The sequence below is a fragment of the Gracilinanus agilis genome, chromosome 2 (assembly GCF_016433145.1).
Source record: "Gracilinanus agilis isolate LMUSP501 chromosome 2, AgileGrace, whole genome shotgun sequence".
Classification (NCBI taxonomy): domain Eukaryota; kingdom Metazoa; phylum Chordata; class Mammalia; order Didelphimorphia; family Didelphidae; genus Gracilinanus; species Gracilinanus agilis.
Window position 1 is genome coordinate 459,645,834 of NC_058131.1, and position 13,236 is coordinate 459,659,069.

Genomic DNA, 13,236 nt, shown 5'->3' on the forward strand with positions numbered 1-13,236 from the left:
ATGGAATACTATTGTGCTAAAAGGAATAATAAACTGGAGGAGTTCCAGGCGAACTGGAGAGACCTCCGGGATCTGATGCAGAGCGAAAGGAGCAGAGCCAAAAGAACATTGTACACAGAGACTGATATACTGTGGTAAAATTGAATGTAATGGGCTTCTGTACCAGCAGCAATGCAAGGACCCAGGACAATTCTGAGGGATTTATGGTAAAGAATGCTACCCACATTCAGAGGAAGGACTGCAGGAGAGGAAACATATAAGAAAAGCAACTGCTTGAATGCATGGGTCGGGGCGGACATGATTGAGGGTGTGGACTCGAAACTACCACACCAATGCAACCACCAACAATTGGGAAATTGGTCTTGATCAAGGACACATGACAAAACCAGTGGAAAAGTGCGTCGGCCATGGGTGGGGGGAGTGCGGTGGGTGAAGGGAAAAATAGGAGCATGAAACATGTAATCATGTTAAAAATGATAATTAATAAATGTTAAAAATAAATAAATAAATAAATAAAAAATTTAAAAAAAAAACAAAAAAAAAACAAACTACAAAACACTTTTCAAACAAATAAAACTGGATCTCAACAATTGGAAAGCCATTGATTGTTAATGGGTAGGATGAGCTAACATAATAAAAATGACCATTCTTCCCAAATTAATTTACCTATTTAGCGCCATACCTATCAAGCTACCAAAAAACTTCTTTACTGAATTAGAAAAAACTATAACAAATTTCATTTGGAATAACAAAAGGTCATGAATATCAAGGGAAATAATGAAAAAAAAATGTGAAGGAAGGGGGCCTAGCAGTACCAGATATTAAACTATACTATAAAGCAGCAGTCATCAAAACAATATGGTACTGGCTAAGAGACAGAAGGGAGGATCAGTGGAATAGACTTGGGGTAAATGACATCAGCAAGACAGTGTATGATAAACCCAAAGAGCCCAACTTTTGGGATATGAATCCACTATTTGACAAAAACTGCTGGGAAATTTGGAAAACAATATTGGAGAGATTAGGTTTAGATCAACACCTCACACCCTACACCAAGATAAATTCAGAATCGGTGAATGACTTGAATATAAAGAGGGAAACTATAAATAAGTTAAGTGATCACAGAATAGTATACCTGTCAGATCTCTGGGAAAGGAAAGACTTTAAAACCAAGCAAGAGTTAGAGAAAATTACAAAATGTAATTTAAATGGTTTTGATTATGTTAAGTTAAAAAGCTTTTGTACAAACAAAAACAATGCAGCCAAAATCAGAAGGGAAACAACAAATTGGGGAAAATCTATAACAAAAAACTCTGACAGGGGTCTAATTACTCAAATATACAAGGAGTTAAATCAATTGTATAAAAAATCAAGCCATTTCTCAATTGATAAATGGGAAAGAGACATGAATGGGCAATTTTTAGGTAAAGAAATTCAAAGTATTATTAAGCACATGAGAAAATGTTCTAAATCTCTAATAATTAGAGAAATGCAAATCAAAACAACTCTGAGGTATCACCTCACACCTAGCAGATTGGCTAAAATGAAAGAAGGGGAGAGTAATGAATGCTGGAGGAGATGTGGCAAAACTGGGACATTAATGCATTGCTGGTGGAGCTGTGAACTGATCCAGCCATTCTGGCTGGCAATTTGGAACTATGCTCAAAGGGCTATAAAAGAATGCCTTCCCTTTGATCCAGCCATACCAATGTTGGTTTTGTACCCCAAAGAGATCATAGATAAACAGACCTGTACGAAAATATTTATAGCTGCGCTTTTTGTGGTGGCAAAAAACTGGAAAAGGAGGGTATGTCCTTCAATTGGGGAATGGCTGAACAAACTGTGGAATATGTTGGTGATAGAATACTATTGTGCTAAAAGGAATAATAAACTGGAGGAGTTCCAGGTGACTTGGAAAGACCTCCAGGAATTGATGCAGAGCGATAAGAGCAGAGCCAGAAGAACACTGTACACAGAGACTGATATACTGTGGTTAAATCGAATGTAATGGACTTCTGTACCAGCAGCAATGCAGTGACACAGGACAGCTCTGAGGGATGTATGGAAAAGAATGCTACCCACCTTCAGAGGAAGGACTGCAGGAGAGGAAACATATAAGAAAAACAAATGCTTGAACTCATGGGTTGGGGTGGACATGATTGGCAATGTAGACTCGAAACTACCACACCAATGCAACTAACAACAATTTGGAAATAGGTTTTGATCAAGGACACATGATAAAAACAGTGAAAATGTGTGTTGGTTATGGTGGGGGGGGATGGGGGGTGAAGGGGAAAGTAGGAGCATGAATCATGTAACCATGTTAAAAATGAATATTAATAAATGTTTAAAAAAAAGAAAAAAAAGAATCAATAAACACTTTAGTTCCAAATTTTCCCACAGATCTTCCCCTGACTGTCATTTAAATTATTACATTTTATCAGTAGATGACTTGGAGTGTGAAATGTTTATGTTTTTTTCCCCTAAAGAAATCTGTAATTTTTTTCAAGTGTTTGTTGTCTGTATTTTCCGAACTCATTCTGTTCACCATTTCTTAAGGCACAATAGTCTTCATTACAACCATATTCCATAGCATGTTGAGCCATTCTTCAACTGATGAACACCTCCTCAGTTTCTAGTTCTTTGCCACCACAGAACGAGCTGCAAAAAACATTTTTGTACAAGTGGGTCCTTCCCCCCTATCTTTGATCTCTTTAGGATACAGAAAACATAATAGTGTTTCTAGTAAAAAGGCATGCATAGCTTTATAGACCTTTGAGCGTAGTTACATATTGCCTTCCAGAATGCTTGTATATGTTCAAGATTGATGAATTCTAAACTATCTGACTATACTACTTCTTACTCTGTTGATTTCTGTCCTTTGTCATTGAATTATCTCTGCCCTGTGCACTACCTTTCACTCCTTAACCACCCATTAATCCCCAACACATATAGACTTCTATCTCTGCTGAATCTACTGAACAAGACAGAAAAAAGTATATATATTCAATGCTTTCACTTTCTCACTTCCTATTTTCATTGATCCATCTCTTATTTTCCCTATGAACTCCAATTTTGAATCATCAATTGCCTATAGGACATCTTCAAATGATTCTAAGGCAGAAGAGGAGTAAGGTCTAGACAACTGGGGTTAAGTGACTTGTTTGGGGATCACATAGCTAGGAAGTGTTTAAGGTCAGATTTGAATCCAGACCTCCCATTTCCAGACCTGGCTCTCTATCCACTGAGCCACCCAGCTATCCCCTTCTGACTTGCTCTTGTTTATTCCATCTTTTACACAGGTACTAAAATGATGTTCCTGAAGAATGAGACTGAACATGCCATTTCCCTACTCAAGAAAGTCCAGTGACTTTCTCTTGCCTCTAGAATAAAGCCCACGTTATTTTTTAGTATTTTATATCCTTTCTCAGACTGGATCCAGCTTTCTTTTTTAATTTTATTATGTATTAATTTCTCTCATGCACTCTACATTGCATCCAAACTTCCTGCTTTCTATTCCTTGTATATGACATCCTACCTCCTATAGCTATCTTTACATGCTCTATATGCCTTGCCTGAAATGCTCACTCTTTTCACTTCTGCCTCATTTAATCTCTAGCTTGCTCTAAAGTTCATTTTAGGCACTGTCTTCTATAGGAAGCTTATTTTGATGCCCCTAGTGTCTCCCCCTTACAAATTATAGACATTTGTATTTAGTTGTCTATGTATACTTTACTTCCTTCAGTATAATATGACCTCTTGAGAGTAGGATTTATTCTTTATATCCTCAATATCTAGTACAGTGTTTGGCACATAGTAGGCAGTTAATAAATGCTTATTGAATGAATAACTAATGTTAATTATAGCTCAGACAAGATTATCAGAATGGAATTGGCTGCAAGTCAACCATTCTCTCAGATCATTTATTCATCAGTCGTTTAACTAACCTATAGTCAAACCCTGATTCTTTCCACTCCTTTCACCAACAACATATATAGTCAATCTTCAGTGTCTATGGGGGCAATATTCCTAGACAACAGCATGAAAGTAAAAAAAAATGCAAATGTTGATATGTTGAACCAATGAGAAATAGATTAGGTTTTCATAGCTACCCAAACATAATCTTTCACCAGAGATTTCTGAAAATGCACTTTTCTGCATATAATTCTTTTTAACACATTAATTCTGATAATATGCATTTTTTCCTAATACAGTAACCATGAAATAACCCATAAAATGCAGTACACAAAATAAAATTGATAACATGCAAAACATTTTTCTTGCTAGTAATTCCCTAAAATTCCAAGTGCTAACATTTTAAATAAAAAACACTGATTTCAGACAATATTCACTTTTCATTTCATATGAAATCTACAGTACCATAAATACCATAGAGCAAATAAAATTCTCAAAACTAAAACATTTTTTAACCTTAATCTTATCTTCCACTGTGTCAGATGGTGATATGAGAGCACTTTACAGTATACTATAATGCTGTAGATCTGGCTGCTCTTTGAAAATCAAGGGGGAAAATGCCAGTACCTCAGTAACTACTGTTAAAAGTCCCCAGGATTGGTGAGGCTTCTTCATTACCTCTAACACTCTGTCCTTACGACTGGTAGATAGCATTGGAGATCATAAAGGATGCACTAGTTTGAAATAATCCATCAGTGATGTCTACTTTGTACACTGTTTGAGATCCCTAAGTGTCTCAGAATATAGGACCGTAGCAAAAGCAAATTGATGCTTAACCTTGAAGCTCTGATAGATGTTTCAAGCCAGTTTGTCAATTAGGCTGTCAGCAGTAGACATTCTGGCACAAAGTTAATCTAACACCTTTATTTTCTCACTAAGCTATTTCACTGACCTACACACTTGGGCTTAGATCCCAAAGTACTTGCACTAGGCTTTGGGGGGCATAATTGCAGCACAAAACTTGAGTTTTAAAGACAATAAAAATATGCAATGAATATGTGAGGAGCTCTTTACAATGGTAGGGTGAACAAGACTGTAAGATATCTTGTAGGATACACACTGAGCATTTTTTTCTCTATTGCCCTTAACCACAATTGGATTGCCAACATGAAAGTGAAAATGAGGTCACTTAAAATCATACAAATGCTTGAGGTTGTGAAAGTTAAACATGAGAAGAATGTTGAAGATTTTCTTCAGACAAAACAAAGATCCCTGAAGGAGATCTATCATTGAACATATAAGGAAATGATGGCTTACTATAGTGGGAAAAATATGATAAGGCATCACTCAAGGAAGGTTAGGTTAGGTTTCCTTACAAAGTATTAAAAATGTCCTTGAGATTTAATTGTCTCAGAGAACTAAGGCTTAGGTTATGGACATAGATTCATATTTGCTTGAGTACAAAAACAGGCAGGACTTTTCCCCTGGGCTTTGGACTACAGGATAGCAGCATGAGTCAGATATGTCCCTAGTGAATATGCTTTCCAAATTCTGAATGCCTTTTTCTTGCTATGGCTAAGTAAATTTCTGTTTGAAATTATGGGCTATGAGTGTCTCATTTCATTCTTGAATGGTTGTTGAATGTGAACCACCACACAAGTCCAGGCAAAATTAGCCTGTTACATGTACCTCTACTGGGTCAGTGGTAGATTCTGAAGTTTAAGAGTATAACACATAAGTAATCATACCAAAGATCAAGTCATTAGATATTGTGAGCTGTAGGATTTTTTATGAATTCTATAATCTAAGACACTTACTAGATGTGTGCCTCTGGGAAATTCATTTAGCCTTGTTTGCCTACGTCCTTTATCTGTAAAATGAGCTAGAGAAGGAAATGGTAAACCACTCCAATATCTTTGCCAAGAATTCTCCAAATGGGATCACAAAGAGTCAAATTCAACTGAAAATGACTGAACAATGTCAATGAACCCAGAGTTGTAAGCTATGAAATAATACCTATTCTGTAGAGGGTTGCTTGGGTAGAATTAGAGTAGGGTTTTATCCTTATTAGTTTGTGACTACTTGTACCACCATTGCAGTATAGATAGAAAAAGTTACCACTCTACTATCTTATTATCTCTCAGTAGGTACTGTTGTGTGGTAGAGTTTGCTTGTTTCTTGAAGTCATTAAAGCTTCCAAGGACAAGGCTGAGTGAGCAACATGGCCAGTGGTCTACTCTTCTACTTAATTATTGTAGCTAAATTAAGCAAACACAAGAACCTATACTCCAAGAATTCTCATAAATGGAACCAGCTATGAAAATAGGTAAAATATCTATCTATAAGATATATCTATGAAGGATATCATACTTATTACCAAGTATTTCTTTTGCTAATTTTCTATTTTTCCCATTATTAGAGTTACTCATCTGACTTCCCTGGCTTTCTTCAAAACTCAGCTCAAATCCCACCTTCTGCAAGGTCTTTCCCAGTCCCTCTCCCCTCTCACTAGTGCCTTCTATTTTAAGATCATCTCTCACTTTTCCTGTATATATCTTGTTATATACATAATTGTTTACATGTTGTCTACACTATTAGAACATGAGCTGGAAAAAAAAGAACTTCATCTGCTTGAATGTAGGTACCACAGTTTTGTCTTTCTTTGTATTGCCAATGTTTTAGCATAGTACTCCATACATGGTAAATGCTAGCTGACTGATTAATTTAGACAATAAAAGGGGAGGACCAATGAATGAAAGTTTTGGACAAAGGGCTAAATTCTGGGAAGAAATTCTGTATCACAGATGAGTCAGGAAGCACTAAGGGAAGTGAGGAATTTCTTTTGAATGGTGGGCTAGTGCCCACATAAGCTTTGACTCTTATGTAAACTACTTGGAAATCGGCCTGGTTCAAATTCCCATGAAAACTTAAAAATATAGAAAAGAGAATCATACTGGAGTCAGATATTTAAAGAGGTTTGACTTTTTAGGATTTTACATTTCATGGCTGTCAAGATCCTATGAGCCTCAATTCCCAGAGTCCCTAAAGGAATGATATATCTAAGAATATGGGGAAGGGCTCCTAAAGTATTGTCAAGAGAGCAGCCGTCACAATTTCATCACTTCTTAAAGCTTTTAGATGAAGGCCATCTTTGAAGATCTTCATCAGATTGTTGCATATACCTCATTATAACACAGTCCTCAGAGATATTCACAGTCCAGAGGGACATGGATACGCTTAGGGAAAGGCATCCAGATAAACAGACTTTTAAGAGTTACACTTCTCTGCCACACGGATGTCTCACCTGGTTCACTTGCCTCCTGTCTTTATAATTAGCTCTATAGATAAGCACAAATTTAGAAACAATGGCTTAGAAGACTGGGCTAGATTTATTTTCATAGGTTGGATAAAAGCAGCCTTAGAAGAAAGAATGGTGCCCTAATCAGAATTACTCACAACAGCAGCTTCCTTCCTGCTCCAAAAATCAATTGCCTTTTCTTACTGATAACGGTAACAAGCTGCTTTAGACTATCAAGTAGGGCAGGGAGTGTAAGTTTTTTAAATGGACATTCATTTTGGGTTCAAAATGTTCACATTTTGTAACTTGTTAAAATCACAACAGGTCAATGGGTATTCCCATTCAGGAATCAGACTAGGCACTTCAAGTACCTTTTGACAAAGAACAAGATGTTACTTCCTTTTCAGATTTTTCTATTTGCAACAAGTGATTCTATAGAGGACAGAACAAATAAATCACTGAGCTCTCGTCATAGTCATAAAATGCATAATCAACTGATCATTTCATCTGTAATTACTAGCTTGTGAAAGAAGAATGGCTACAAGAGTCCCCTACCATATAGACTAGACTAGTTTTTTATCTAAAGACAAGAAAACTCTCCCTGAGTCTTAATTGGTTCAGGGGATAAGGTTTAAGGTGTTCCACTTTTAAAATTGTTTCCTGGTCACTTAATTACAATAAAGATACCAGCTCACATGGAGTCAGTGACCTTTAGCTTTGGCATATATCTCTCATGGCTGCACTGAGTAGCAATCACCACATAGAGGTGAGCAGATGTACTTCTGTAAGGAGATAAGGGGGGCAACTACCTAAGCCAAGTGCTCTGTTCTGGTTGAATATATTTCCAATGATGTGACTAAATAAACTTCCTTTTGTTCACTTCAAAATGTTCAACCAGTGTCTTATCTTGCACCAATTTTGAACTTGAACTTCAAGGCTTTAAATTTCTAGAAACAAAATCTGTCTTACAGTTCACCTCTACCATTACAGCTGAATTTCCTTCTTGTAACAATCTAATCAGCCCTTATTTAGTTTTTCTACCTTGAAGTTTAGTAGGTTTGCTTCCTCCTTCCTCCTGGGCCAGTTCCCCGCCACAAGTTTCCAGCGCTTTCTTACAGTTGGTGAAGGAGTAGCCCGTCTTCCACCTCAGCTTCTGCAGGTGCTCCTTGCTGGAGACCACTTCGGACCTCACAACTCAGAAGAGGCGGAACCCCAGGAGCACCAGACAGCTCTGGCACCCCAAGTCCTAGAAAAGGCGCAGTGACAGAAAGAAGGACATGTTCTTCCTCAATAATTTCTTAATTGCCAAATCTAGTGGCCTTTTCCCAGTCATTATTTTCCACATGTACCTGCTTTTGACACCGGTCATCTCCCTTTTCTCTATGTTTTTGGGACATCACTTTCTCCTGGTTCTCTTACTTACATAACTATTCTTTCTTACTCTTTTCTTTGCCTGATCCTCATCCAGGTTAAGCACTCTAACCATAGATGTATCTCAGGGATCTGTCGTAGACCTTCTCTTCTCCCTCTATATGACTTTACTTGGTGATCTCATGAATTAAATTACCATTTTATGATTATTCTTAAATCTATCTATCCTGTTCTAACTCTCTGCTGAGTTCTAATTTCACATTTCCAATTGCTTTAGACATCTCAAACTTGATATCTTTACGTATAGTAGATCTTAAACTTAACATATCCAAAACCAAGCTTATTGTTTTCCCTGAAAACCCTCCCTTCCTCATCTCTACATTTCCTAGTACTCTTGAAGGCAATACCATTATCTAAGTCCCTCAGGCTTCCAAGCTGGAAGATATCCTTGTCTCCTCACTCTCCCTTTTTCTGTCCTCTCACTCCCATAACTTACATATTGTCAAGGCCTGTTGTGTTTATTTTTCCAACATCTCTTCAATATGTCTCCTTTTATTTTTTGGCACCATCACCATTCTTATGCAAGCACTCATTGCTTCATGCCTAGAACACTGGAATAGCCCTGTTGGTGCCTACCTTAAGTCATTTGACTCAAAATCCATCCTCTGTTCAGTCACCAAAGTAATTTTCCTGAAGCACAACTCCAACCATTGCCCTATTCCAGGGGTCAGCAACCTTTTTGGCCGTGAGAGCCATAAACGCCACATTTTTAAAAATGTAATTTCATGCGCGCTGTACAGTGCTCACAGTGTGTGCTCCTGTAACAGTGTGTACTCCTATAACAGCGCTTGACTTTATGGCTCCTGCAGAAAGAGCCATATCTGGCCCTCAAAAGAGCCAGATATGGCTGGAGAGCCATACATTGCTGACCCCTGCCCTATTCCCTACTCAATAATGTCCAGGAGCTCACTATCACTTTCTGGATCAAATCAAACACAAAATTTTTTGTTTGGCATTCAAAGCACTCCAACCTCATTTTCTCTGTATTCTTACATCTTACTTCCTACTCTTTGATCTAGTGATATTGTCCTTTTTGCTCTTCCATGCAGAAGAGACTCAGTTCCAGGCATTTTCTTTTATTAAACCCTTACCTTCTGTTTTAGAATCAATACTAAGATTCAGTTCCAAGTCAGAAGAGAGGTAAGGGCTAGGCAATTGGGGTTAAGTGTCTTGCCCAGGGTAACAGAGCTAGGAAGTATCTGAGATCAGACTTGAACCTAAGACCTTCTATCTCCAGGCCTGACTTTCTATCCAAGGAGCCACTTAGCTTCCCCTCCAGGCATTTTCTCCAGCTATCTCTCATGCCTGGAATTCTCTTCCTCCTCATCTCCATTTACTGGTTTCTGTGGCTTCCTTTAAATCCCAATGAAAATCCTATCTTCTGTAGGAAGACTTTCCTAACCACTTAATTCTAGTGATTTCCCTCTTTCAACTATTTCCTAATTATCTTGTGTTTAGTTTGTTTATATACGTTTGTTTGCTTGTTGGCTCCCCCATTAGATTTTGAGCTCTTTGCCTCTTTTTGTATCCTCAGGGATACAGTTCCTGGCATATAATAGGCATTTAACAAATATTTATTGATTGACTCTTAGATACATTTTAAGGATGAAACCCAACCATGATGAGAATCACCATATGATCATGCACCTAGGCTTATGGCTTTGGTGTACCCAAGACTGCTTCTGGTCATTGTCACTACTTTATATGTAGAGACACATTACAATAATTTGTCTTCATCAGGTCATTAGAAACAGTGCTAGGCCCTTCCAGGAGAGAGAGAAACAAAGCCCGTGCTTACTGTTTTGTTTTCTTCCATATTCAGTCATTCCTTAAGGCGCCATTTTTTAAATTAAATTAAATTTACTTTTGCTATCTTTTAAATCTAGTTTATTTTTTAAAAAACCTGCCAATTCTTCTTATGCCTAGTTTCTTGTCTCCCTAAGAGTAAGAATATTTAATAATGATTCATACCATTTCAATGGCAAGAGATCTTTTAGAAAACTTTTAGGATCTTACCATCAAAGGATGATAGTAGAAAAAATATCTACGAGAGTCTCCTGTAATGTAAGCTAATCTAATTCTTTCTCTAAATTGCAAGGAAGCTTTATCTGAGAGTTGATTGGCACAGGATGCTTAGGCTTAATCCTTTGACAAGACCTTTTGGTTGCCTCAACATAAAAGATGTTAGTCTATGTGGCTTCAGTGCTCTTCAGCCTCATTAGAAAAATCTCATTTTATTCTAGTCTCAAATCTGAGCTCTCAGACCAGACTGTGTCAAACCTGGCACAATTCAAATTCGTAGTACCTTTATCTTCAAGTTTGTGCTCTTTTTATTGAAAATCTCAAAACAATTCAAGTACTCAGATAATAAAACCCTAATACCATTGATGAAGGAGGTCATATTGGACACATCCCTAAAGTTTCTTCTGGCTCTAAAATTCTATGGCTTCATTATGAAAGAAGAGATTAAACAAAAATACTGGTCTAGGAGTTAGGAAACCTGGATTTTAGTCCTGGATTTTGGCTCATTTACTTGCATTTAGACAAGTCACTTTGCCCCAATTATGGCTAATTTCCTCATCTTTAAGAGTAAAGGAGTAGAAGAAATCCAAGGTTCTTTTTATGTGTGAATTCTATGAATATATGAGCATTCCTCTGAGATCTTAGCCATAAATTGAAAATTTTTTAAAAAGTTAAAATACATGGTTTTTGTCATGGTTATTAAAGGCCTTTTAAAAAAGATTCTCCAATGATTTTCCGTATCTACAAATAAGATCATATGTTAGACTTTAAATTTCCATATGAGGAGGCTAAAAAACAAAGTGATTCAGCATAATGCATGGAGGGAGCACAAAAGGTAAAAAGGAATCAGGACTTCAGACTTCCAGATCATTTATGTCATAAAATACAAATTTTTGTGCATGTGATGTGCTCTACCTAACTATTTGAGGACTGGTTTCTTAGGCATGTCAACATACTTCTGACTGAAAATAATATTTATCATTTCCCCCTGAATTTTATTTATTCTTCTTATTCTTGGTCATTTCAAATGGTAATTGAAAGCTGGTTGTACTTCTTGATCATTTTCTGAGTCCTAAAATGCTAGAGGATTCTTTTTTTTTTAATAATTTTTGATTTTTAGAAAATTTTTCCATGGTTACATAATTCATGTTTTTACTTTACCCTTCACCCCCTCAATCCCCATACCCCCCCCCACTGTAGCTAACTCACATTTCCACTGGTTTTAACATGTGTGGTCAGTCAAGACTTATTTACATATTATTGATAGTTACATTGGTGTGATCTTTTTGGGTCTACATCTCCAATCATGTCCTCATCAACCCAAGTGTTCAAGCAGTTGTTTTTCTTCTGTGTTTCCACTCCTGTAGTTCTTCATCTGTGGGTAGTGTTCTTTTCCATAAATCCATCAGAATTGTCCTGGGTCATTGCATTGCTGCTAGTACAGACATCCATTACATTCGATTTTACCACAGTGTATCAGTCTCTGTGTACAATGTTCTTTTGGCTCTGCTCCTTTCGCTCTGCATCAGATCCCGGAGGTCTCTCCAGTTCGCCTGGAACTCCTCCAGTTTATTATTCCTTTTAGCACAATAGTATTCCATCACCCGCATATACCACAGTTTGTTCAGCCATTCCCCAATTGAAGGACATACCCTCCTTTTCCAGTTTTTTGCCACCACAAAAAGCGCAGCTATAAATATTTTTGTACATGTCTGTTTATCTATGATCTCTTTGGGATACAAACCCAACAATGGTATGGCTGGGTCAAATGGCAGGCATTCTTTTATAGCCCTTTGAGCATGATTCCAAATTGCCAGCCAGAATGGCTGGATCAGTTCACAACTCCACCAGCAGTGCATTAATGTCCCAATTTGGCCACATATCCTCCAACATTCATTACTCTCCCCTGCTATCATTTTAGCCAATCTGCTAGGTGTGAAGTGGTACCTCAGAGTTGTTTTGATTTGCATTTCTCTAATTATTAGAGATTTAGAACACTTTCTCATGTGCTTACTGATACTTTTGATTTCTTTATCTGAAAATTGCCTATTCATGTCCCTTGCCCATTTATCAATTGGGGAATGACTTGATTTTTTTATTTAGCTCCTTGTATATTTGAGTAATTAGACCTCTGTCAGAATTTTTTTATAAACATTTTTCCCAGTTTGTTGTTTCCCTTCTGATTTTGGTTGCATTGTTTTCGTTTGTACAAAAACTTTTAAATTTAATATAATCAAAATTATTTATTTTACATTTTCTAAAAATAAAAAAGAGGATTCTAAAATATCAATGATGATCATGATGATGAAGCCAGTTAACATAGTTAAGTCTATCCTAGAAAGTCAATCAGTGTAGTGGAGCTGATCTTGGAGTTAAGAAGACTTGGACTCGAGAATTGCCTTTTATGTATTCTGGCTATGTAAACCACTGGCAAGCTACTTAGTGACCCAAAAAATGCTATAAGACTACAAGGTACAAATAAGTTTCAGATATGATTTGGTGGATGGAGCTTCTACACCTGGGAGTGCTTTATACACAGATGAAACCATGAATTTAGATCTCCCAAAACT

The 13,236-nt window shown here is 37.0% G+C and overlaps 1 protein-coding gene across 1 annotated transcript in view; it reads left to right on the plus strand.

Annotated features, from left to right (window-relative positions):
* Positions 1 to 8,477, plus strand: part of LOC123233989 (complement C5-like) — a 96,288-nt gene extending 87,811 nt beyond the window's left edge. The window contains exon 5 of the mRNA XM_044659960.1: positions 8,246 to 8,477. Within this exon, the coding sequence (XP_044515895.1) occupies positions 8,246 to 8,477 (232 nt within the window). The remainder of the gene's footprint in view (positions 1 to 8,245) is intronic.
* The last annotated feature ends 4,759 nt before the right edge of the window (positions 8,478 to 13,236 follow it).